The sequence below is a fragment of the Lissotriton helveticus genome, chromosome 4_1 (assembly GCF_964261635.1).
Source record: "Lissotriton helveticus chromosome 4_1, aLisHel1.1, whole genome shotgun sequence".
In the NCBI taxonomy this organism is placed as follows: Eukaryota; Metazoa; Chordata; class Amphibia; order Caudata; family Salamandridae; genus Lissotriton; species Lissotriton helveticus.
In genome coordinates, this window is record NC_136063.1 from 706,555,247 (window position 1) to 706,582,766 (window position 27,520).

Sequence of the window (27,520 nt, forward strand, 5' to 3'; positions counted from 1 at the left end):
ACTAAGCCACATATGAAAAGTAGGGGGGTCTACGTCTTTCCAGCGAGCTGCCAAAATGATACGAAGTACAGCATACCCCAGAAAAACTACCGCTTGCTCCTCTTTCTTATGACCCAGTGAGTCATCGTGGCCTAGTATACAGAGAGTTAGTGAGTCCTTTATCTGGCGTCCAAAGACCTGAGCCCAGAACTCCAACATCATGGTCTTTAACCGCCTCAACTCCGAACATTCTGAGAACATGTGAAGTAGATTGGCCAGTGGCTGTTTGCATCTTGGGCAGTTGTCGTCGGCCCGAAGACCCCAACCAAATAATTTTGCGGGTGTATAGTATAGGTTGTATACTGTTTTGTAATATTGTGCTCTTAAATTTGAGGCTATAAAGTATTTTGCAGATAGCGCTAGTGAAAGATCGATATCAACATTAGGATTTGCCAGTTTTACCGCCCAAGATTGTTCTGTTTTTTCGATATCATCGAGGAGATTACCCATAAGAATCTGATATAGAGTCCCTATTCTTGTCGTTTTCTTACCAATAGCTTCAAGAAGTGGGAGTCTGTCTCGTATTATTATTGGGAAAGCATTGCGGATACATGACAGTATTTGAAAATATTTAAGAAAATCTTGCGCTGGGACACTATATTTTTCTTGAAGATATTCAAAAGATATAGGGATACTATGTCCTAATACGTCGCCAACTGTATTGATACCTAAATGTTCCCACCTCTGCGAGGTAGCATCATTAAGGGATGGGGGGATGACCTTACTATGCCAAAGAGGAGTATATCTTGAAAATTTAGGAATTGATAGGTATTTAGAGATTGCTTTCCAACCCACCCATGCGTCTAAGACTGTCTTCAATTTGATTTTTTTATAGTATGAAGGCTCTACCTGTCTTAAAAAAAGCCCTTTACACTTATCACCGAGACTAAGTTCATAGATCGATGGAATATATAGGTCTGGGGGCGTATAGGTATTAGTTTTTTTGTCCGTAAGCAGGGGATCCATAGATTGCATCAGTGTTGCCCAGAGGTATAATTTTAGATTGGGGATAGCTAGTCCCCCTCTATCCAGTGGAAGCGACATTAAGCGGAGGGATCTTCTTATCTTTCCGTAGCTCCATATAAATTTAGAAATAGCAGACTCAATGGTCTTAATGAAGTTATCTCCAGCTAGCAACGGGATCGCTCTGAAAAGGTAGAGGACCCTCGGGAAGATATTCATTTTAATATAGTTAGCCCTTCCAATTATAGATAGATGTAGGTTGTCTATTCTTTTGAGGTCTATTTTAATTTTATCAGTGAGGGGAGTGTAGTTCAGATGGATAATTTTCTCCACTTTAGTAGTAAGACGTATGCCTAAGTATGTAGCTTCTTCAACTTTGAGAGCACTTTCATAATGGATATTATCAGTGGCTAACACCATGGTTTTGTCTCTATTTAACGAATATCCTGAATATGTGCCAAAAGCCTGGGTAATTGATTCGATTTCCAGGATTGCCACCGTGGGGTTGTTAGTTACAACGGCAATGTCATCCGCATATGCCATGACTTTGGTGGAGTATGGCCCTATTTTAATAGGCTGTATTAGAGGGGTCAAAAGTAATTTCTGAATAAGGGGGTCTATGTATAGTGCGAACTGAATCGGGGAGCACGGGCATCCCTGTCTTGTACCTCTATGTACCCTGATAAGCTCTGACTCATTGCCACATATAGAGATTTTTGCGCTAGGATCGATATATAAGGCTTTGATGGCTCTGATGAATTTGTATCCAAAATTTTTTCGTTCTAATATGTTCCAGAGAAACTGCCATGCTACTCGATCAAAAGCCTTTTCGGCATCGAGGAGAATCATCGCCATCTCGCCCCCCGTGGTTCCCATGATATCAAAAAGGGTAGTGGCTCTCCGGGTATGATCTGTAGTGCCCTTTCCGGGTATGAATCCGTGCTGCCAGGGGGATACGAGATGTTTGATAACCCCGTTGAGTCGGTTGGCTAGTATTTTAGAGTAGAGCTTTGAATCAGAGTTTATCAGGGATATCGGTCTGTAGGATGAGGGAAGCTGAGATGGTTTACCTTTTTTGTGAAAAATTATAATATTCGTTAATTTCCAGGATTCTGGTGGAGCAGAGTGATACTGCACTCCGAGAAAGAGATCTAACAATAACGGGATTATTTGTTTACCTAGGATTTTATACAGTTCTAGGGGAATTTTGTCGGGGCCTGCCGCCTTACCATTGGAGAGTTCGGATAAGGCAATCTCTACCTCAGAATAGGTAATTTCTCTCTCGAGTATTATTTTAATCCTGTCATCTATCCTAGTATTTATGTCTTGGTCTGGGAGCCAGTTGTTCAGAAATGACGTGATGTCCGAGTCCGAATTTGTCAGATCGCTATGATACAATTTCTTATAATATTTTTGAAATATGTTTAGGATATCCTGCTTGGATGTATATTCCTTGGCTTCATATTCAATCATCTGTATATTGCCTTGTGATTGTTTTTGGCGTGTTCGTAGTGCTAGGTGTTTGCCTACATTCTCCCCTGATTCATATAGCTTATTTTTGTTTGCTTGATAGGTTTCGGCTGCTTTTTGGATCAAGGTGTTATTAATTTCATTTTTTAATATCAGTATTTTTTTAGAGGTTTCAGATGTTGAGACCCCCTGGCCTATCTGAGTGGCATGGAGTGTCTCAAGATCAGAAAGTTCCACCATGAGCTGTGTATTGATATTGTCTTCCCGCTTCTTTTTATTGGCGACAAATGAGATAGTTTCTCCCCTTATTGCCGCTTTAAAACAGTCCCAGACCGTTACTCGTGACGCGCTAAAGCGGTTACAGTCGAAAAAACCCTGTGCCCAATTTTTCATATGTGTTATGAATTCCTGATTAATCAAGAGTCTTCTGTCAAAGGTCCAATTAAACTTTGGTTTAACCAATTCGGGGAGATCAAAGATAAGGGTGAGCGCATTGTGGTCCGAAATTGTTTTAGGGGCCTTGATCATATCAATCATTACCAAGCCCTCTAACGATGACATGATGTAGTCGATCCGAGAATATATATTGTGGGGGTAAGAAAAGAATGTGTGACCGTCCGTCTTTTTGCCTGACTGAACCCACATATCTAGTAAGTTATGGGTTTCCATTAATTGCCTAAGTGCACTAAATACCTTTGGTTTGCGTCCTTTATAATTCAAAGTGAAACTGTTATTGATGAGTACGCCTGTGTCTATGTTGAAATCCCCACAAAAAATTAAGGAGCCTGTCCAGGAGGCCAGTTCTATCTCTAACTCTTGGAAGATGATGGGATCATCCATATTTGAGCCATAGATTGCGCATATTGTGAGACCGCATTTTAGTTGAGCTATCGCCCATCTGCCATTCTTATCCGCTAATCTGCGAGTCGGGGGGCCCATAATAGGTTTAGCTAGAATAGCTATCCCTCTAGTTTTAGAGGATTGGGTTGTGGCTACCAACAGATTATATCCAGGTAATTTAAGTAATTCCCTATCAGCAGTTACAATATGAGTTTCTTGCAGGCAAAGTATGTCTGTTGGATTCTGGCGTGTTAGTTGGAATAGTTGAGCCCTTTTACTTCTATCGTTTAAGCCTGCCACGTTCCATGAACATAGACTCACTCTCCCCATCTAAAAAAAGATACGTTCAACCTGGTTTTCATATATCGACCAAATGAGCTGTAACTAGCATCAAAAATTATAATTATAATGTCTCTTGTTTCTCTGCCATATTTGTTGTAATCCACAAATAATATTTGCATATACTTTACTTTGCGAATGAATTTACAAATGAATTTGTACATTTTTTTGCATTTTCCCCCACCCCCTTTCCCCCTCCCACCCCTTGACTGCCCTCCCCCACCCCCCCCGCCTCTCCCCCAGTGAGGCATTTAGACTCTAACTAGAGTCTGTTATGATGGAGAGACATCGCTACCCAATGCCACCCATATAAACTTATATCTTATAATGTCCTTTTAGAGGGCATAAGATAGGAAAAAATACATGATGAGAATAAAATAAGAAAAGAGGAGAGAAAGAGAGAGAAAAAAAAAAAGAAGCAGTAGTGAGTAAGATAAAGCCAGAGAACTTAAAGAGCAAACAGTGTGACCCATTATAGAAAGCTGAAAAACATCCTGTCTGGAGAGTATGGAAAAACCTCAGTTCTAATATATATTTTTGGTTATCGTTTAGTTAGAGGAATTAGATAGGACTTAGTTAGCCCAAATGCAAGCACCCTAGGGATTTCCTTTCTTTTTCTTTTTCCCCACCTTTCTCTTCTTTTTCTTTTTTTTTTTTTAGAATATTTAGTAACTAATTGGTGGCTATCTCACAAAGACGTTATCGAATTCAAAGCCTTGACTAGGTGTGCTGTTTCCCTTTTGCTCCCTCTAGTTTCCTCTAGTCCCACCCTCTTTTTAAGACAGTAAGGCCCAACGTTATAATGAAAAAATACATCTCTAGTTCATGCTGTCAAGAAAGTCTTTTGCTTTGATTTCTGAAGTGAAAAACTTAGCGTGGCCCTTATAGATGACTTTCAGAGTTGCCGGGTTATTTAGGTACACCTGGGCCTTTTTCTCCAGGAAAGGCTTAATCAGTTGACGAAGCCGCCACCTCCTCTCCACCGTGGTGTGGCAGAAGTCGGGTCTAACAAAATAGGAGATTTCACCTCTTGTCCGATGAGCATCCGGTCTTGCTTTCTCGGCAATAGCTTGGCGGAGGAGGAAATTTCCAAAGTACACTAAGATAGCCCTTGGATATTTAGATTGTTCCTTTGTGGCCCTTAAAGTAAATGGGGTTCTGTGGGCGCGCTGCACCTCTAGCTCCCAGTTCCAGGTGGAGAGTTCAGGGAGCGTATCCTTGAGGAGCTGGATTACAAACATACGCACATTTTCGCCCTCGATTTTTTCCGGAACACCAAGTACTCGGAGGTTGTTGCGTCGCATGCGATTTTCCATTTCCTCCAGTTTCCACCTGACGTCTTTTAATTCAGCATCATGAGCATCTACTTGTTCCTTTACAGCAGTGGCCTCAGCCTCATTTACCACTATGCGGTCCTCCATGTCGGTCATTCTTACATTTGATGCAGCCACTGATTTAGAGAGTTTGCGTACAACTCCCTGGACTTTATGAAGTGCTTGTTGAGCCCTGCGCCCATCTTTTGACGTCTGCTCCCTATGGGAGGCAATTGCCTGAAGCACTGTGTCCATGACAGATGTCAAGGTGGCATTTTGCTGGTCAAAAAAAGGGGAACTATCGCTATGAGGTCTGGAAGGAGGATCCTGCTTGCTAGTATGAGGAGATTGGGCCCTAGGGTGACCACTAGCACCAAGGTGGCCTTTTTTCTTTTTTAGAACTGTGTGCCTCCTGTGTCTGCCCATAACTACGTCCGGATCACTATCTTGTGAGCTTGCATCCGTGTTTGTACAGATTTCTGAGTCAGAATGGGGATCAGAGAGAGAGTAGGAGTCTGAGTCGATGTCTTGGTCCTGAAGCAGTATAGACTCCTCCGCACCTTCAGAGATAGTAAAAAACTCTGATGGTTCCTTGTCTGTATCTGACGCTAAGCCTGACCCCAATTTGAGGTCAGTTGCACACTGCCCATCATTTAAATGCTGCCGAGCGATGGTAGTCTCCTTACCCAAGCTGGACGTAACTGTCTCGAGAGGGGTTGTGCATGCTAGGGAATGCACTAGAACTGGGACTGATTCATGAGAGTTAGGCTCGACAGGCTTGTCAGAGGAAACAGAAGAAACAGAAGGAAGATCACTGTGGAGGGTGTGCGTAGCCTGTGTTGGTTGAGATACTGGTGTGGATGCAGGCCTTACCTCCTTATGGATCGGTGCCAACCCTCGCTGAGAAGATACTGGTTCTACTGATGGTTCTACTGATGTAGGTGCTGTTTGCATTGTGGATTTAGATGATATTGGTGGCATTGCCTCTATGCCAGGCCCCCCATCCATTTGGGCCTGTGTATCTAATTGTCGCTGTGCGGCGGTATCTGCGGCGGTATCTGCCTCTTCAATCTCTTCAGCCTCAGTCGCTTCAGAAGGGGTCGGATCTGCCGGTTTTCTGGCCTCTGCTGCCTCCGCCGGGTTTGAGCGTTGTGAAGCCTCAGGGACTTCAATGGGAACCACTGTACCGGGCTCCAGAGCAAACACTGCCTGGGGAGAGAGCAGCGAATCAGGGCCGGCGGGAACTTCGGGAGCGGCAGCAATCACCGTCCCGCTCTTTGCGTGGTGAACAGAGGAGGTAGAGACAGCTGCTCCGGCGGGTAGTTTTCGCAACAGGTCCACCACAGACGGCCCTGGCCCGGGCCCCGGTGTAACGGGAGTCTTTGCAACCTTGGACTTGGACTGACCTCGCTCTCTCTTGTGCGGTTGTTGTTCAGGGCAGGCTCCTTCCTCCGACAAAGAACCACAGGCGCGCCTTGCCGCAAGCTTCTGTTCCCGGATAGCCTGTTTAGCTGCGCGGGCTTTGGAGGCAGCAGTACCCGAAGCGGCATTCTTTGGTGCCATCTTTGCAGGGTTACAGGCGCCGGTCCGGATGGAGGGGTTCTCTGTACTTCTCTGCGCCTCTCTGTCTTCGCTCAGAGCGCTCGGAGCATTTGGAAGACGGTGCCAGGAGAGAAGCCTTAGCAGCGCGTAACCGAGCACCGAGGCCACCAGGTGCAGAGATGGATGAGATGGACGAGGCCGGTCTGCTGTAGAAGAGGAATCAGATGCCAGGTAAGCTCCACGCATATTACTCTTTTCCTCCTGAATATATCAGTTCATTCAATTATATCTTTCTGCAACCAGCGCGGATATAGGTCATTCTCGTGTCATTCTCATAAAAAAGAAGATAGCCCCTTTCGTTTTTCCCAGGCACTGGGCAGAAGGTGTCTCACAGCGGTCTAGGGAGCCGCCGCCATCTTGCCTCGCCCCGCCGGGTGTCGACCGGGTCAAATTCAAAGGTTTAGGACAACAATTGAGTTCCAACGTGTCTGTAGCCACCAGTTAACTCCACATATGCTACGCCCAATATACCAAGCCAGGTCCTGGGCTACACGGTACAGTACTAGCTTCTCTCCTGATCACAGGTGAGTACTTCGGAATTCGGAGTTCGGTTGATTTTATATGAATATTTTAAGTTTCCAAAACTTCTCACTTAGAAGATTTTTCGAGTCAAACCAGTCAATGTTATCCAATGGCAGGTAAGTGAGTTACCGGTTTCCAGGTGAGTACTCGTCTGGTGAATTTATGGTTCTGGGCATAGACTCAGGGGTCCCCCAAGGTCAGGTAGGTACAGTTGGTGCACCCTCAGCGGCGCAGGGGCGGCCGGGTGCAGAGGTAGTTAGACCCAATGTTATCCACGAGGGACAGGGGACCTCCGGTTGGTGGCTGCTGGCTAGCAGGCCACGTGGCTGTGGGAGCTGGGCTCCTGGTCACTTGCTCAGGGCAAAGGGGGAAGCAGGATAGGGCAAAGGTGGCACAGCCAGCGGTACTCGGGCGGCTGGGTGCAGGGTGCTTTTGAGGCGTCGGGCGCTCAAAGTTATCCAATGGGGAAGATAAAGAGGGAACAAAGGCTGCAGGCTCGGGAACGGAGACTCTCCAGGGGCGACCAGCACTTCGAGAGGTAAGTTGGGATCTTGGAGCACAAGTAGGTACCCCAAAGGAAGGCACAGGGGGCTGTAGGTGTAGGTGCAGGGGTGTCTTTGGGTGTCGGAAAAGCTGGTCATGGTTGGGGTGGCCTTGGTTCTGAGTCTGCAGGCGTCATCTGGTTCGTCGAGGAGGGTCTTTGGGCACTGGACTTCGGGTCCCAGTTGCCGGGGGTCTCGGATCACTCGGGCACGAGCCAGGCTCGGCGGGTGCAGAGTGGGCTGGTCCGGAGCTTCCTGGCTGGCACCATGGGGGTTGTTGCAGCAGAGCCTCTGCTGATGGGAGTCCCAGTCTTTAAGAGGGTCAAGGCAGGCAGGTCCTCTGGGTGTCCCAAGGTTGCTGTCCGCAGGAGTCTCCGGGATTTAGGCAGGAGCAGGTTCCAGGATCGACAGGCCAGTAGGGCTGGGGCCAAGTCAGTTGTTGTCGTTCTGTTGTTAGCAGCTGCACGGGGGTCTTCTTCCTCTTGGACTTCTCAGCTGCCTTTGACACGGTTGACCATGACACTCTGAAACAAAGACTCTATGAAGCCTGCATAGAGGGAACTGCTTTAGACTAGATAGCGTCCTACCTTCGAAACTGAACTAATGTCATCCATACCCCACCTTTCTCGTCCAAACCATACTCCACAAAAGCAGGGGTCCCCAAGGTTCTATCATCTCGCCCATGCTTTTCAACATCTACATGAAGTCATTACCAGTACTGATCAATAAATTTCACCTCACGTGCTATAACTATGCAGATGACACGCAAATACTCCTTCAACTGGAATGCTCCAAAGACATTGGAAAATCACCAATTTTCAGCTGTCTCAGAGCCGTGGATCAGTGGATAACCTGGAGCCATCTCAAATTGAATGCTTCAAAAACTGAAATATTCACCTGTGGCGATTGGAAGCATTACAACCCGCTTGCCACATGGCCTGATGAAATGGGATCACTGCCTAAAGTATCGAAGGAAGTAAGAAACCTCGGAATGACCATGGACTCCAAGCTGTCGATGAATGCCCAAGTGGATAAACTACCAAGATCAAGCTTTGCTACTATAAAAACGCTGCGACAAATTTTCCCTCATTTGGGATTTCCACACAAGGTCCAAGCTACCATCTCCCTTGTTCTGTCCAAACTCGATTACGCCAATAGCCTCTACCACGGATCACCTTTAACGACCATGAAAAGACTACGATGGATTCAGAACTCGGCTGCCAGACTACTCTTGCATATCAAACCGTGAGACCTTATCTCCCCTGCCTTGAAAGCCCTGCATTGGTTACTTGTTGCCAGAAGATCCACGTTCAAGCGACTTTGTATCACCCACAAAGCAATACATGGAATGGGACCACTCTTCATCAGGAATAAAATCACCAAACACATTCAACAAAGGAACCTCCCCTCTAAAGGAGCATCTCGCATCAAAATCCCACCATACAAGAAAAAAAACATGGGTGGCACATCCTTCTCTGTTCAAGCAGCCAAACTATGGAACTCTTTACCCCCCAACATAAGGTCCACTGACAACCACCTTATCTTCAGAAAACTATTCAAGATTTGGCTCTTCCCCACATAAGCACCATACGCAAACAGAAATTTACAGCTATCCCTCTGTATACAAGCATTTTCTTTTCCACTATAGATGTGTACCTATCTTTGTGTATTACTTTGTATAAACATGTAAAATAATTATGTTGTTGAGAGAAAAAATAATAATAATAATAAATAAATAAAAATCATATTTGGTCTGCATTTACATACTTCCATTGTGCATCTATGTACTTTCCATGTACTTGGATCTGTGTGCCTGTTACTTTTCTCCTGAAAAAGCATATCCAATGCACTACCCTATTTCTCATCCTGTGCCTCTATCAATATCTTTAATCTACATATACTTACCTCCTTTATGTATCTATATTCTTTCAATGTAATTATGGATCTATATATTTATCACTATCTTCTAATTTAGAATTTCCAATGCACTACCCTATTTCTCAGCCTATACTTCGCTCAATATATATTCTAGCCCAACATTCTGATTCATCTCAAACTTCTTCTACTACTCCTTCCAATGCACTACCCTATCTCTCATCCTATACATCTATCAATATATCCTCTACATCCACTCTCTCATTTATCCCAAACCCCATACCACTACTATGATTGCTAAAATAACCCTTTCTAGACTCTCTCCTACTCTACCCCTTCTTGCATCATCTGACACCTCTTACTATACAGATCCCCTAAAACAAACCTTTCTAAACTCTTTCCGCGGAGTCCTCTCCTCCAAAACTCCTTCTTACTTATCCAAAAGCCTCCTCCAATTGCTAAGACATAAAAAAATCTAAAAAAAAATCTTTCACTCTTTCATCCCTCCACTATCCTTTTCAATCGAAATTAACAGACTAACATGTTCACTTCTCAAATTCCATATTAAACAATACTAATTTACTACCCAAATAGCTGAATAACATATCCACTACTCAAATTACTTCATATTTTTTTACTATACTAATTTTCAACAGTAATCCTTTATGGGTTCCAGAGTGGCGTGCTACTCGCCAGAAAAGCGATTCAACACCCATCAGGGGTAACAAGTGCTATATGAATGCAAATATTTCTTCTCTTTTTATCCCTCCGCTATCCTTCTCACTCCAAGTAACTGACTAATATCCACCACTGAAATTACTTCATATTTCACCATATTAATTCACCACTAATCCTTTGTAGGCTTCCTGAATAGCGTGTGTCAACAAGCGCTATATAAATACAAACCTTTGTCCTCCTCTATCCTTCTGCTATCATTCCAAATTCAAATAACTGACTAACCTATCCACCACTTAAAATGTACTTATATGTTTCACTATACTAATTCAACACTAATCCTCTAGGGGTCCCGGAGTAGCGTGCTACTCGCCGAAAAAGCGCTTTGATGCCTCGTCAGGGGTAGTAAGCGCTATATAAATGCAATTACAATACTCGGAACAATCAGTGCATCATAGACCGAGTCAGGCAGATCACACAAAACACTCCCTCATATGCACAACACATTACAACTATGTAGCACCATACAAGATGCAGCAATTTCCTATTGATATTTTGCAAAAATGTGATGAAAAAGCAAACTTAACACAGTTTTATTTTTCTTTCTATGTGTCTCTTTTTTGCTGCCATCTGTTTACACATCCTTGCACAAAGGATCCCATGCAAAATATTTCTATAACGTGATGACTTATTTCAGTCCGGTAATGCAGTGGTCATAATGGCTGCCTTTAAAAGGGTCTGTGTGAAGGCAAGACTAATTTTGTTAAAGAGCGCCACCAATGAAATGAGGGATGAATATAGATCGGTGTAACAGCCAAACTACAAAAGGCAAGGTACTTCCACACCTAACTTGCGGTTCCAGTCGCAAAGCCTCAACTTTCTCGAGTGGTTTACTTTCCGTCCCCTTTTTTCCACTTTCACTTCGTGTACTATCTTCCACTCCCACACTTCCCTGATCATCCAACTGATATGTCTGATCAAGCTCCACTATATTCCATCGAGTACATAAAAAAGATTTGTGAAGGTCCCTCATTATTTACGGACTCGGACTCCAATACCCCTACAACTGGCCCCAATCCTTCAGAGGATCTAGAAAAACAAAAAAAGAAATACGTCCGCTTGGAACTGATGATACTAATGCTTACTGATTATCTTAGATCCAATACCATACCTCTTGGCCTTCAAGTAAGGAATGTTCCAGGGGTATTCACAGATAACCCTAAATATGTAACCGGGTTTAGTCAGATTGGTACTACTTGCTCCCGCCACTGGTTAGTCCTTGGGATTGAAACAGCAACCAAGGAACTAAAGAAATTAGATGAACTTATTAAGGACATTGAGAAACAAATTAATGATAACAATACTGTTCCTGATGCAAAGAAACTACTTGACAAAGTAGAGAAAACTGTACTGGAATTCCACCGCATTGAGCAGAACAAAAAATCCAATAAAGTAAAAAAAGATATCAAATCCTTTACAGTTGAACGGGCATACCCGTATCTCCACAAGGATTTCTACACAAATCGTAACTTTAATCAAACCCCGCAAAACCCAAGACCGTGGGGCCGTTTCAACAGAAGAAATACTGTTGTCGGCTTCACAGACTCCTCTGCCGACTCTTCTGATAGCTCTGACCCGGGAGAGGGTGCTAGCTCCTCAACACATAATCAGAACCCCCATTTTTTAGGGAGAGGCAATACCGACCAAGGGAAAAGGGGCAGAGTAAAACGCCAACCAAGATGGTACAACCCTCCAGGCGAGAGACAGACCCGTTAGAAATTCTACCAGTGGTAACAAATACTGCAAACATGACCATCCCTTTGTTTAATCTCTCTGACCATGTCCTTTCTAGTGCAGAGATTTCCATTCTAAGTAAAGGATTATCCTTTGTCCCGTCCACCTACCCAAATTTTTTGGATCTTCAATCCGAACTGCTGGGTTTTTTCAGAAAGATTAGACTCCGTGCCTTCTTTGATCTTAAACCACCTCAACCAAAGGTAGCTGCAACTCCATTCAGACCCCCATCCACCTTTTACCGGTCCTCTTATATGATACCGAAGGAAATACTTACATTTGAAAAAGTAATCCTTAAAGAGATTACTGAACTGGATAAATCCCACGTATTTATCCCGTACAACATCTCATTAAATGAAAAGGTGGCTATTACGACCCTTCGTGACAACAACCAACTTGTCATAAAACCAGCAGACAAGGGTGGCGGCATTGTCCTGCAAGGTACGAACGACTACAAAACTGAAATTCTACGCCAGCTAACACAGATCACTATTGTCGATTACCGACTAACCCCACCAGAGAATTACAAAAACTGATTAGACAAATCACCCAAGAGGCATTTGACACTGGTTTTTTAAGCAAACACGAACTGGACTTCCTTAATGTGACAAATCCCAGAATGCCGGTGATTTACAACCTACCAAAAATTCACAAAAGGCTTGACTGTCCACCAGGTCGACCCATTGTATCGGGTTGTGGCTCTATATTGAAACCACTAGGCCACTTTGCAAATTTCTTCCTTAGAGATTTCGTACATGAAACATGTTGTTTCATTCGGAACAGCATGTTTATGATTAATTTAATTGAAAATCACCCTTTTGACCCATCTAGAGAGACTCTATGTACAATGGACATAGAGTCTCTCTACACTAATATTCCACAGCGAGAGTCACTGTTGGTCATGGAAAACATATTGAACAAGAGAACGCGTCCCCACATAGTGCCCACTTTGTTCATCATCCAACTACTTGAAATCTGCCTGACTCGAAATTTCTTTGCTTTTGACTCCCAATACTACCAGCAGGTGAGAGGGACCTCCATGGGGGCTATTTTTGCCCCCACCCTGGCAATCCTTTACATGGATTGGCTAGAGTGTAACACCATACTTCTGCCCAGCAACCCCTTTCATCTAGGCATTTCAAAATGGAAACGCTATATTGATGATATTTTTCTGATTTGGGAAGGCCCAGTTGAGAATCTTGATTCCTTTCTACACTGGCTGAATAACAACTGCAGTGGTCTCACCTTTACTCTGTCCTATAGCAAAATCAATATATCCTTCCTGGACCTATGCATTCAACATAAAGATGGCGTTTTGTTCACCTCCCTTTTTCGTAAACCCACGGAAAGGAATACCTTACTCAGCTATCATAGCTGTCATCCCAGGGCACTTAAGGACAGTTTGCCCTATTCCCAATTTCTTAGACTAAGAAGGAATTGCTTCCAGAAAGTTGACTACTTTATGGAGGCAAACACTTTGTCTGAGAGGTTACAGCATAGAGGCTACCCGCGCCGCTTGGTGAAAAATGCAATGAAGAGGGCATGGTACTGCCCTCGCGAGACATTGTTAGAACCCAAACCTAAAAAAAACACTGAAAAACTTGTATGTGTCACCACCTTTTCTCCTATTTCTAACAAGGTTCGTAAATCAATTAAAAAGAACTGGCATATCCTCAATGCAGGTACATTGGAACTAGAAACACCATTGTTTGCGTTCAAGAAAAATACAAGTTTGAGGGACCAACTCGTTAGGGCGGCCTTGCCCGCAATAACAACTCCGAATATAACTCTGATTGACCACTGGGACCTCCCTCCTATGAAGGGTCATCACAAATGTGGCTCGTGTATTGTATGTGTATCTTGTATTGAGGGTAAGGAATTTGTCTTTGAGAATGTAAAAAATGAGCATGGTACATTTACAAACTGTAATAGCTGTAATGTGATCCACGCTATCCTCTGCCCTTGTAATAAGATCTACGTGGGGCAGACAACACAGAAAATAAAACTACGCATTTCACAACACCGCAGCCGGATCCGGTGTAAAACAGCAAATGCTCCACTTGTTGAACATTTCACTGAGAAAGGGCACAATGAGAATGATGTCCGCTGGACAGTGATCAATCAGGTCATACTTCCACCCAGAGGAGGTGACCTTAACAGACTACTCAACAAAGAGGAACTAAAGTGGATACTGAGAACGGACAGTTTGAACACCGGACTTAACCTTCAGGAAGATTGGACCAATCTGGTCAGACCCATGACTGCGCTGCTTGTTCACTCAGCCTGTAACCATAAATGTAATGTACCATAGTGGATATTAACTGTAAATCTTAGGTTGATGATCCTGATTCACTGCAATGTCACTCACGAGCACTATTGTCATCTTCACCCTCCAACTCTTGGTTCACTTTCCCCTTCCAATATGGCCGCCATATTCCCAAGCATGCACTGGGTCCTTGAGTCCTCTTCACTTTCCCCAGCGTCTCCCCAGACCAATAAGAGAGCGCCTGGCTGCTGCCCCATTACCAGCCCATTTCAGATCGCTTTGTCGAGTGTGACGTGATACCGACTGATCCGGTAAGCCTTCTCCCGTCTGCCTTGGTTGCCGCGTGTCTTTTACCCAGGAACTTCCCCTAACCCCGATTCCTTCCTTCCTATCTCCTCCCAGGTACACCCAGCAATCATTTCCAACCAGTCCCGATTTCGGCGACCTCACTACCTCACTACCGTGACCCCCTGCCCTGGATTATGGCTGGTGAGCCTTTTATTTCACTGCGCCGCTTTCTTTCTTTTTTTCTTCCCACTGCGCCGTATTTAAAACCCTCACTCGGTTACCACCTCGGACTTCCCGTTAGTGTCCCGCTCACTGGGCACTGATTTTTAAATTGTTTCGATCTTTTAAAATTGTCCCGACCACTGCGGACTACAAAATATTGTCATTCGGTATTTGTACCTGATAGGCTAAATTCACGTTAGTTCCCTGTTCACTGGGAACTCACTTTTTATCCACTGTTTCGTAATCACGTAAGTGATTCACATATAGTCACAATTACTTGTCGATCCTCTCCATGTCTCTCCCCTGCCCTGCGTGCACTGTGAGCTCGTAACTGGAGCATGCCTGTGACTCCGTACAGTTGACACCCCTGCACCCAACGTCACGTTGTTATATCTACAATGTTCACCTAGTCCTAAAGCTTTCTTTCTCCAAATTCCTTTTAGGTTCTAGAGGCTTGAATTTATTAGGCACTTATTCAAATGTCCTGATGATGATCCCTTTGATTTAAAAGTGGCATCGAAACGCCGTCGACCAAATTGTGTGCCTTATACAGTGTGTATATTGTGTACTATGTTGTTGTAATGGCGCATTTTGAAAATATTTGTTCATATTGTGATTTAAAGAACAACTCAGCTTTTTTGCCTAAAAGCCCTTTCTGTTCACTTTGAATGTACTAAAGTGGTTGTGTTTAAATGAGGTACAGGCTTGTACTCCACGACGTGAGACTGTCGAAGGATATTCTCTATTTATCTTGCTGAAACCATTAAAATATTTTGACCACTGTCCGGCTGGACACGTCACTTCAATACAGATTCAATTGTGTCTGTATTTATCGACAAACTTGATTGTTGTTGCATGGGACCGTTGTTGTTCTCATAATATCAACATTCTAATGGGCACTGGGGAACAGCCTCATTTTTTTGAAACAGCAATGAAAGCCAACGACTGAGAAAAACGAGGACTGATGCATCTCCCTTACCCTCATTTACTATCGTAAAAATATTAACAATATTGATGAAGTTGCCTCGAATAGGACCTTCCCATATCATGTAAACGGTCATAATAATTATCATTGATCGCCTTCTGAGGATTATGGACCCACTTGTCAACCACATCCAAAGGAGCCTTCTCCACTGCAAAGAAATGTGCTTAAGGCCTCTAGACCCCATTCCCATCCTCATTGCTGTTCTTTAGTAGATGTCTGTCTTCAGAGCTCCACCATCTCACTAGCACTGCTAATTACATTGGTTATATTCTCACTGCCTCTGAACAAAATGGCTTTCACATATATGAGGATGGCACTCGACAACGCACTGGCCTCTCAGGCATCACATTTACTCAACTATCACTGTCATTCCTCATGGATAGAGGACAACCTCCCCTGACTGAATTTATCAGGTCCTTATTCCAACCTCATACTTGCCCATGGTTCTCTTCAACCTCTACTTTGTGCGGTCAAACTACATGACCCTCAACAACAGTGATAAAAAACAGAAGTGAAAGGCCTGAAGGTCGTTCTAGAAATCTGCCTTTCATTTAAAGGTCACATCAGCTCTGTAGGTTCCTCTGGCATCCATCAAGAGTATTCTATTTAACATTCATTTAATCTCTAATCACTCCTAAATGTGACTACTGGGACATTCTACTGTAACAAAAAAGCTTCTCCTGCCTCAAAAGAATCTTCAGGTTCTGTGGAACCTTAACCATAGTGACTATACCTTAAACTGGAAAGTCCCAAAGACATTGGAAACTCACACATTTTCAATTGCTTCAGAGCTGTTGATCAGTGGATGACATGGAGCCATCGCAAATTGAATACTTCCAAAACGGAAATTCTCACAAGTGGCAATTGGAAAAATTCTGATGATCCACTCACCGCCTGTCCTGATGATCTGGGGAGGTGTGTTACTTTACCTTGGAACACTGACCAAGGCAACAACATCAGTTGGTTTTGGACTGTTCCCATGAGGAACAGGGTAAAGACTGATTTGCATATGGCTGAGTCTGAACTTGGGTTGCAAAGTGAGCTAAAGAACGCTGATGGATTCAATCTAGATCTGTGACTGGGGGCGAGTGTCTGAAAAGTTTCAGCGCTCCGTCCATCATCTCCTTGTGTTTGCACTAGGTTGGCAGGGTATGCCCAGAAGTGTGTCCCTTGCTCACTTTGCCACTGGATTTAAGGTAGCCTGGTTGATGAGGGGTGTTACCCCAAAACCGGTCCCAGTATGCTTGTTTCAGGTCCAGGAAAGACCTGGCTATGCAGTTCGGGCTGGACTGTTCCCATGAGGAACAGGGTCAGGACTGATTTGCATATGGCTGGATCTGAACTGGGGTGGCAAAGTGAGCTAAAGAACGATGATGGATTCAACCCAGATCTGTGACTAGGGGTGAGTGTCTGAAAAGTTTCAGCGCGCCATTCATCATCTCCTTGTGTTTATTATTTCATATTATTCAAATTGCCAAAAAATGGGCCAAGTTAAATTTCTAAACTTTGGCGAATATGTGTGTTTTTCGTAATTTTCCCTACAATGACTAGTTCACACCTTAAAGGATTAAATGTGATAGAGCAGAGGTTTTACTCTTACAAATTTGTGACAAATAAGAAAGCAAATAATCATGACAAAACTTTATATAGATGATGACAAACGTGTGTTAAGCTTCGCGGTTCTGGAAAATGACAAAAAGTCATTCTGATTTAGATACTGCATCGTAAAAGCATGCAGAATGCTAGAATAAGCTTATGATATATTTTATATTTACCAAATAGATGTGAATTATTTACATTTTAATGACATTGATCCTGTGATTAGATAATGTGATAAAAAAATAACTAAGGCATGTTATATTCAAATTTAATGTACCATGTGGTAGAAATAAATAGGATTTTGTGTGTAACGTGTACACTGAAAATGACATATATGCAAAGTAGATTTAAATATACTATTTCCATATAAGTGTAACAGTGACATTTTAAAATTTCTATGAGTACCGTATACTTACATGAAACAATTATGATTTGATTGAAATGTTAATTAATTTATTTGAGAAATTAATAGTTTATGCTATGCAATGCAAGATTCATATTTTAGCTTAATTTCATCGTGAATGAGCCGTCTTCATGTAGGGCTCAAACCTTGGTTCATTTCTCAAATTGAACTCATGAACTGAATCGTCTGAAGTCTATGGGAACTTTTAGCAAAGTTGACACTTGTGTTCTAATTCTTCCGGATTGTATACTTTTTACCTACTACATCATCCACATCCTATCGGAAACGACCAATGAGATAGAGTAGTCTGACATTCCTGATGATGTCAAGGGGTGTCACCCCGGAACTCATGGTGTATAATTACACAGATTTTGGAACTGCACTTGGCTCACCCATTTTGCACCATTGAGACTGATGGCTTGGACATCCAAGGACAATGCGAACTGTGACATAATACTGGGATCTGCTGCCGGTTGGTACGCTAGTTGTATTGTCGTGTTGTAGTGACTTTAATGTTACAGCAACAGACTGAGACAGATTCTGCCTTTAACGAACTGGTCTCTTAAAACTTTCTGAACTTTACCAAGAGCTTGTATAAGGCTCAACTGATTTCCTCTTGATCCATATGCTATAGATATCTAACATTTCCCTCGGCTGAAGAAGATTTTTCCCTTCATCCTTTGGATTTCACAGTTTGATATTGCTTTATTAAACCTATTTAGTTTAATTTAGGATTGTATGCCATTTATTTTAATGTTCTTTACCCTTGAATAAATATACTTCTCGCGGGTAAATCTTTTGATTGGTATATTTTAAAGTCTGTGCATTGACTTACCTAAACTTTGACTAATAACAGTTTGAGTGTAGCAGTTATCATATTCCTGGTCCTCATTTGGTTTTTGCTCATCCTCCGAATATCCAGTCCTTTTCAGCACAGAACAAAATCCATCGGAGGACCAATTGAGTATGATGGTAGCCAGAATTTGGGTGGAAGTGAGTGAAATTTAAGAAAATAGTTTTGGGCCCACAGCGTAACGCTATATCAAATGAAAATAGAAATCCAGACCGCAATGCTTTTTACCTGTGAGGTTATATCTGCATCGTTTAATTGGAATATCCGAGACAATGACACGATCTCCTTTCTGCGTGGAAGAGGTATCACGCTCTTTATTTCCTCCTTCTCGTCTGGTAAGACCTTCTGACTAAAATGCGTGCTCATCACCACAGGCAATGCCTCATTGCGGAGAATTAATTTCTGCCTGGAAAAAAACAGACAAAACACTCATAATTAGGTGAATAATATATACATATATATATATTTTTTTTTTTTTACCTCAAATGTAAAAGCATGAATATTTCAAGAACGTATGCATATGTTTTAATAAAGTCAAAGTCACAAGAATACTATGTTTTATTTTTCATTGCAGCTGATTTTTATTGCAACGATATTTGCAGGACCCACAACAGAAATTAAACCAACTGTTGTACGAAATTAAAATTCCCTTCTTTGGAAGAACATTTTCTCCTTCAGTAGTGCCGCTTTAATAAATAAATTATATAAAAAGTTATTTCTTTTAAAACTGTTCCTTACCTTATTAACATTTCACCCAGACAAACAACATTTCTTAAACTACTGGACTGGCTCCTCTTATATGTAACAGCTAAGTATGCTTAATCAAGCTTTTTTCCAGGACGTAGCTGTGACTTATTCCTAGAAATACAGAAATCTCAAATACTTATAGAAAAAGGTTTGTGAATCAGGCCCAAAGTAATTTTCTGATGCGGCCATTACCACATATGTCTGGTCCATGCTTCCTCTAGATAAACCCAACAGACTGGAGCTTACCAAAGAGACACTGTGTTCCCTTGAGGTGGAACAGCAGTTTCTTGAAACTCATTTCTGAAGCAAGACTAACCATGGTTCCTGTGGGAGAAGCAAGTGCTTCCTACCAGAAACACCCCAGTGAAAGTCCAATGTGGGGGGTGTTGGCAGCTGACATTTAGAGGGCTGTGGTCCTAGCCCCAAGAATCCTGCACCATCCTTCTCGAAGAGTCATGGTTGGCAATGAAGAAGCTGGCACCGAGCCCTCTGTTGTAGATAGTACAAGATTTGGTGACCAGACCCATCTCGGATGATCGTGCACATCGCTGTAGCAGAGTTCTAGTAGTTGCTCAGGGAGGGATGGGTAGAGGCCGCAAGGACTGACAGAACAGAGGCCTGTGGTCAGGACTGAAGACACAGAGAGGCGTCTGACTGCGCAGAAATTAGTGCAGTAACTGGGATCTTCCCAAGGCTGATCCACAGGGAATTGCAGAAACAGTGAAGATAGAACTGATGGCATGCTGAGGCAGGTGGAGGAACAGCAATTGTGAGGGTCCAAACCTGTGCTTAGAAAGGAGAGATATTTTGAGGCCAACTCACGACTGTAGCTGGCGACATGATGGCTAAGAACTTAAACGTGGGCCCACAGGCAGCAACAAAACAAAATATCAAATTCTACAAAGTCTAATAGCATCCCCTCCTCAGTTGCTGTCCCAGACACTGCCCACACTGAATACACCAAGCAAAACAGGTGTGGCCATGGACACTATACTTCCTGCCATTTTGGATTCCCAAGTGTAATTAAAAAATAAAATTGGCAAGGTGACCACAGATGTGTAACTGCTTTACCAGGATCCTTAGAACACTATTGACTACATGACAATTGTAAAAGGCGGGAGATCTGAGACCTTAGACAATCATGTCGTCCTCAGACAGCGAACAAAATGGTGACAGGAATGAATGAAAGAGCCATTTGTATTACGAACAGCTATCAAAAAGAAGTCTTGGCACCACCAGAGCTCAAAATGGGGTAGGGCTGATTTAGAGCTATAGAGTATTGAGGAAAAAGCAAATATTTAAAAGATTTTGGAAAATGTGTTTGTTGGACGAGGCGTGAGCATTAAACAGAAGGGAATTCCTCAGTTTACTGGCCAGAAAAGTAAAAGAACGTCCACCTAAATGTGCGTGTCGCACTCTGGGTACTTGCAACAATAGTTGATTAGAGGATCTTGGGGATCTGGAAAGGCAGTATCACTGACTATCAGATACTTAGCGCCACTGTTATGAAATGCCTTGTAGGTTAACACTAAGCATTTGAAGTGGAAATGCTGACACACCAGGAGCCAAAGAACATTCCACAGCTGTGGAGAGATGGATTCTTGACTAGGAAGCTTGAGTAGAAGACTATTGGCTGAACTTTGTACCAATTAAAAGCGACAAAGTAAATAATCAGGAGGGCCCAAATATAGAATATTTGCATAATCCAGCCGAAAAGTGACATAAGAGTGTATGACAATTTTTCTGGTATATTCTGGAATTATGTAAGGATCTTTTTTCTTTTTTTAACTATTTAAGAGAGCAAAACAGGAACATGTAACAGCTCTCACTAGAGTGCAGAAAGAAAGATCTTTTTCGAATTTAACACCAAGATTTCTTGTCTTGTCCACAGGGGTTAGCTGGGAAACTTGGCGGGCTACCAGGCATTTGAACACATGGATGGTGGACCCTTGAAGAGAATTATTTCGGTTTTATCTGAGTTAAGTTATAGAGAACTGCTCTTCATCCATTTTGTCGCAAGAAAGGAGAGCAAAAGTTGGATGTCATCTGAATAAGACATTACCTTTAGACCAAAAAGCGGGATAATGATTGTCAAAGAGGCCCTATAAACATTAAACAGAGTAGGGATCAAGGCAGATCCATATGGGACACTGTGACTCAAATTCTTGCTAGAAGACGTAAAAGAAGATTGTGGACAGACTAGTGGCAGTCAGTCATAAGAAGGACTTAAGCCAAAGTAAGGCAGAACCCAAATGCCACTCCATCCAAGCCCTTCTAACAGAATGGAATGAGAGACAGTGTCAATAACAGCTGAGGGATCCAATAGTACTATGGATGCTACTTGACCTTCATTTAGGTTCAATTTGATGAACACAGTTAATTCCATCAGAGTAGACTCCGTGCTATGACATGGCCGGAAACTAGGCTGAGTATTATGCGAAAGATTATTGGCCTCAAGATGTTGTTTGATCTGAGCATTTACTATTTTCTCTAGCAATTTAGATCATGCTGGTAGAAGGGAGACTGGTCTGAAATTTGAATAATTTGATCTGCGGAAGGCTCTTTTAGTAAAAGGAATAACGGGCGCATGCATTATTCAAGGCTTTGGGAATTGCCGGATTCGGAATATATACGGTCTTAGCTAGGACCTCAGGAGGAAACAAATCTAATGGGGAACCAGACCAACAGTTCAGAATGGCCTGTGCAGAAACATCCAATTAAATACTTTCAAAGTCAGATAGAATTGGTCACGAAGGCCTGTTGCTTGATAAAGAAAAGTCAGCATCAGGAACATCATCTGTGCTTACATTAAAGTCTGCAAAGATTTTTCAATTATCTCGTGAAAGAAGAGCAAGAGATTTTCACATAACTTAATCTGCATGTCTCCTTTAGTAGCTAGGAAAGATTGAACTATTCCGAAGACTTCTCTGGATCTATTTACAGCATATGTATACAGCATATGTAATCTGGTCTGAGAAATAATCAGCTTGGGTCTGACGAATGGCATGGTGATATTTCTTTAAGGGGGATTTATGTATTTCTTTATCAAATTGTTGTCTCAATGCCCGTTCCAACATCTTACATTTGTTTTTGTTCTGCTTTCAATGCGGCCGAAAACCATGGGGCAGAAGGACAAGATCTGGATCAGGCCCTACACCTAACAGGAGCAATTGAGTCAACAGATGATAAAAACAATTATTAGTTAAAACAGCATCCTGTTACAAATTCTCCTCAAATATTGGATGATCCTTGGCTAGATTCGATAACAAGTTGGCCTCATTCACTTAGACCAAGGGTGAAAAGTGTGACAATGGCTGCCAGCTGAGGACTGCCTCGAAAGAAGGATAAACAACATTGGGATCAAATAATGGTTTGTACGGATCAAAGGGACATCTTTGATATAAATGAGCAAAAATCACTCGCCAAAATCAAGGAACTCCTTAACACTTGGTCCCCGAAGAACATAACTTGGTGGGGACGTGTGGACACCATCAAGATGATAATCGCCACAATGATTAATTTCACTTCAAGTATGCTCCTGGTCACCCTCTCTCCCTCCTTCTTAAAATCTATAGATAAAGCCATTTCTGACTTTCTATGGAAAGACAAGAAACCAAGAATCTCCATGAAAATTCTGAAGAAGAACAAACTCTCTGGCAATATAAACCTTTTGGATTATCCTAGTTATCAAAAGGCATTTCTAATTTCACAGGAAGCGTGCTGGCTCCATTCGCAAGAGAGCTGTTCTCCCCCATGGCTTGCTAAAGAATCTGAGTTAATGTACCCTATACCTCTCTCCCCCTTCCTCAGAATACACAATCTGTCAAAACTTCCCTTAGAATACTCCATACGTATCATAACGGAACAGTTGCCTCTCTCCTAGTACTGGACAAACTATTAGATCACCGCACATATGGTTCCACCATAGCGTTCCTATGGCAAAACCGTGCAATCACGGCAAAGGGCAAAACAATCTACTGGGAAACGTGGGCTAGGAAAGGTACTAACTCGATAAATGATCTGTGCTCAGTTACAAAACTCATCCCATTCTCATATTTGCAGTGGAGTTTCGATTTCTCAAACATGGACTTCTATAGATTCCTGAGATTGAAAGATGCATTGAGCAGGTTGAAGCCTCCACACCACCAAGACCTGCCAGAAATCCTGGGGAAAATTACAAAAGAGGGCCACACTACTTCACCTGTACATAAACTCCTGGATACACCCAACACCTCTACATTCCGACTCATACAATCAATACGTCGAGCGATTTCACAGACAAAAGGTGGGGTAATATTTGGCAATCCTCCTTTCCTACGAAAATAACACCAGCTCTTGTACAGTCAAGGTTCTGGTCAATTCACAACACTTACTGGATCACCTCCAGACTATATAAACTGGGGATAAGAGATCCGGACCTATGATGGAGATGCGAGAAAGGCACAGGTGACCTACAACATGTTTCTTACCAGCAAAATGTCTCACCCGCTGTGGTCAAGAATACAATTACTGATACAGAAAATCTCAGGGTCAGTAACAGAAATTGACTTAACAACAGCACTGAGCATCCACGCTAATCCCCTTTCCTCTGAAATTAATGGAAATATTGCACTACTAGAGGATATCCTCTTCTAATTGGGGACTAAGACTATACTTGCAGATTGTAAAACGACATCCCCAAGCTCCTTTGACAAATGGGGGAACCTACTATGCTTGATACGAGAAACAATATACTGCACTCCAAAATACACACCTCTGCCAGATCCAGACTTCTACGGGAGGCCCTAGACAAATACCTATAAGAAAACAAACCACGCTGAACTTGCCCCAAGTTCTAACCTTAATATAAGGAATAACAAATGTCTCTCTCCCCTCTACTTGGGCGCACGCACCTGAATGATGGTGCCCCTGGTGTTGTGAGTCCAAACCAGTTAGCCTCCCTGCCTCTCCGTCCTCCTCTTGCCTGTCTCTCTTTCTTCCTCTTCAATCTTGCTTTCCCTATATTCCTATCTCTCTTCCCCCATGCACCACTCAATTTGCCATGTTACTCTCCTGTCAAACCAGGCTCCATAGTACACCATCGCAGCACCGTTTACTTCACTCTGATTGCAGATCTTGTTGTATCTCATTAGGTCTCCCACTATACTTGCTTAAGATTGCTAATAAATGCTCTGGCACCCACCAGATGTACAGGATTGTATGGTACACCGTTGTTATTTATTTTGACTTTTAAAAATGAAAATGAAAATTAATTGAACAAAAAAAAAAAATTCAACGTGTGGCTAGCCACATGCGTTAAGCCACTAACTTTATGCTGTAGTTTAAAGAGGCGAGAGTCTAAATACCCTGGGAGACGGAGGGAGAAACACCCAATTCAGTGTGTAAATTAAAGTCACCAAAATAGAAAAATTGCCGAACTGAAGCCCTCTGATGGTGACCTCTTCTGACAAGTTATTAGCAAAATTCGAAATATAGCCAGGGGAGAGGCCAGAGGGAGCTAATAAATGAAGACCTATGGAAAGGAACAATGTTTATTAATTTTTAAAAAAAATATACAGCCTTCCACCATTATGGGACTGATCGCCTTCAAGGTAGCACAGTCAAACTCAGAATTGTAAATCATTGCAATCTCACCACATATGCTGTTCTGACAGTCTAAATGAGAGTTCGATTAATTGAAAGGAATTGCGACCGCTGTGTCTGCTAAAGCAGTCTTCGAAATCTAAGCTTCTGCAAAAATAACTATATACCCTTTGTCAGATGAATTAGGTTGGAAAATATCCAGTGTGTGTTTAGCCAGGGATCTAGCATTGATCAAATAAGCAGTAACATCGTCCGAAGAGGCTTGCTAATGGGAGTCCAAATTATTTGGTCCAGTACCCCTGGTGCTCCCCTCCTCACTGATGGAGTGATGAAGGTCGAAAGCCATGTTAGATAATTTCTCCATACACTAAATGGAGCGGGGAAATGATGGAGTCCACTCTTAAGAGGACATGAGACAAAGACACTTTCCACTCCACCTACAGACAAAGGTGATCTAATTGTTTTTCTTAGAACTGAGCCAAGAAATTGGTTCCAAAGAGTTGAACAGCTTTAAAAGGCATGGCCAGGAGGGCTAAATACTGATCTAAAGCAACCCACAACATTGCAGTACTTGTACCCTCACAGAGCAGTGCCAAACACTCCTCCTTTTTAAGCAGTGGGGACAAGGTGCTCTACTACTCTCAGTTCTGGCATAAAGAACTCCCACTTTAGTAGAAGCAGGACCAATTGGCTGCCTTGCCACTGCATTTCAATCCAGGCATGCACCACTGCCAGCTATGCTACTAGTAGTACCACACTGGTAAGATGCGCTGTTGTTGCAACTCTTCCAGAACCTGCAACAACCCTTGCTATTCCACAAAGAATTATAGACTATAGTGCTAACAGAGTATATTGTAAGTTAGTGAGGTGGCAGTTCATTTTTTTAATTAGAGGAGACAATTTTTAATAACTATAAAGAAGAACCATAAAAATAAGGGTGGGGTACCCAATCTACAAGTAAAAACAAAACACTATTTTTTCAGTCACTTGTTTTATACTTTGGCACTAATGGTAGGTTAGCCACACTTTTCCCCCACAATGCAGGGTATATGCCTCTTTTATAATAATTCACCACAAAGAACCAGAATTGTTAGTAAACTTGTTTTCTAGCCATATGTACAAACCTGGTGACTGCATTTTTCACTTTTTCATTGTCAAATTATTTTAGCATAGACAAACTACTTTTGTCATAACTTTACATAAGGAAAAGATAATTCAAGTTGAAAATGCATAAATTACTTTTATGAAACAATCGATTCACTCCTACCATTTTCTCGCTAGACCTCTCGATTCAACCCCATCAATATACACATGGTATCACACATCTCGTTCCTGCATCACAAATCCAATCTCTGAACAATGGGTAGAATCAGCTGTCGCCCACACCTGCATTTGCCAACAATCACCATCAAAAAACGAATGCAGCGTGTCAGTGGTCACCATCTAATAGAGCCACCTCCATCAAGAAACATCCGTACACACCATTTTTCCCTATTCATCTATACATGCATGTAGGGTACAACACAAACATTACTGATGCAAAAGTTGTACATCAGTGGGGAACTTAAAATCAAATTCATCACAAATGCCTTCACCTATTAAACATCATACTGCAAATTTCTAAATATGAAACACCATAGTTTCCCTGACTAGACAACTAATCCACCACACCAAAATTATATGAAGTTATCTTAGCAAATGCTTTTCATCTAGCGGGTTTGTAGTCACTCAGAGTATGGTATTGACGAACGTGTTTTGTATATACTTCTGCTGTAGCATCGGTATGCGGCTCCCAGAAGTAGAGGTTCAGGTGGTCTACTTTTGGCGATGGGTAGAAACAAATAGAGTACTGACGTGATCGACCAGGATGATCAGAGAGTGGCAGTGTCAGTCGGTTGAAGTACCACATGGCCACCCATTGAAGCTGTGAGGTGAGGTAGTATTGCTCCATGTTTGGCACTGCCAGTCCACCCCGGTCGGTTGGCAAGTAGAGTTTAGAAAGTGCCACACCCCAGGAGTTGTTCCATATAAATTCTCTCATGACATGCTCAAACGCACGAAAAATAACATGTAGATTGGCAGATTAGTAAAATAGTATAGCAGTCTGGGCAGGGCTACCATCTTTAGGAGGGCTATCAAGCCCATGGCCGACAATGGAAGCGCGTGCCAGAAGTACATCTAGGAACGGAGAGCTGTGATCGCTTTCCCAAGAATACCGCCCAGCAGATCTGTTTGTTGATTATACACTCTTAACCACTGTTAAATGGAATGTGTTGGGTTGCCACTTGATGGGGATACCGTTGAGGGTGAAAACAGGGTTGGGGCAGCCGGACGCAAATGGGTAGAGACATGTTTTGTTCCAGTTAACCCGCAGTCCAGAAAGGGCTGCGAAATAACGGAGTGTTTGGGCCAAAATAAGAGGGATCGCCTGCACGCCTCGGATGTACACTAGAATGTCATCAGCATACAACGAAACTACATGTGTGTCGTCTCCTAGGAGGATTCCCCAGTCTGCAACCTGCCCCCGGACAGAAGCAGCAAGCTGTTCTATGGCCAGGGAGAAAAGTAACAGGGACAGCGGGCATCCCTGACAAGGGCTG

At 42.7% G+C, this 27,520-nt stretch overlaps 1 protein-coding gene across 3 annotated transcripts in view; it reads right to left on the reverse strand.

Annotated features, from left to right (window-relative positions):
* The window catches only part of SPIDR (scaffold protein involved in DNA repair), a 2,204,159-nt gene that overhangs the window by 1,082,483 nt on the left and 1,094,156 nt on the right, over positions 1 to 27,520 (reverse strand). For all 3 annotated transcript variants that reach the window (XM_078687327.1, XM_078687328.1, XM_078687326.1), the window contains exon 9: positions 18,819 to 18,996. In XM_078687327.1, coding sequence (XP_078543453.1) covers positions 18,819 to 18,996 — 178 coding nt within the window. The remainder of the gene's footprint in view (positions 1 to 18,818; positions 18,997 to 27,520) is intronic.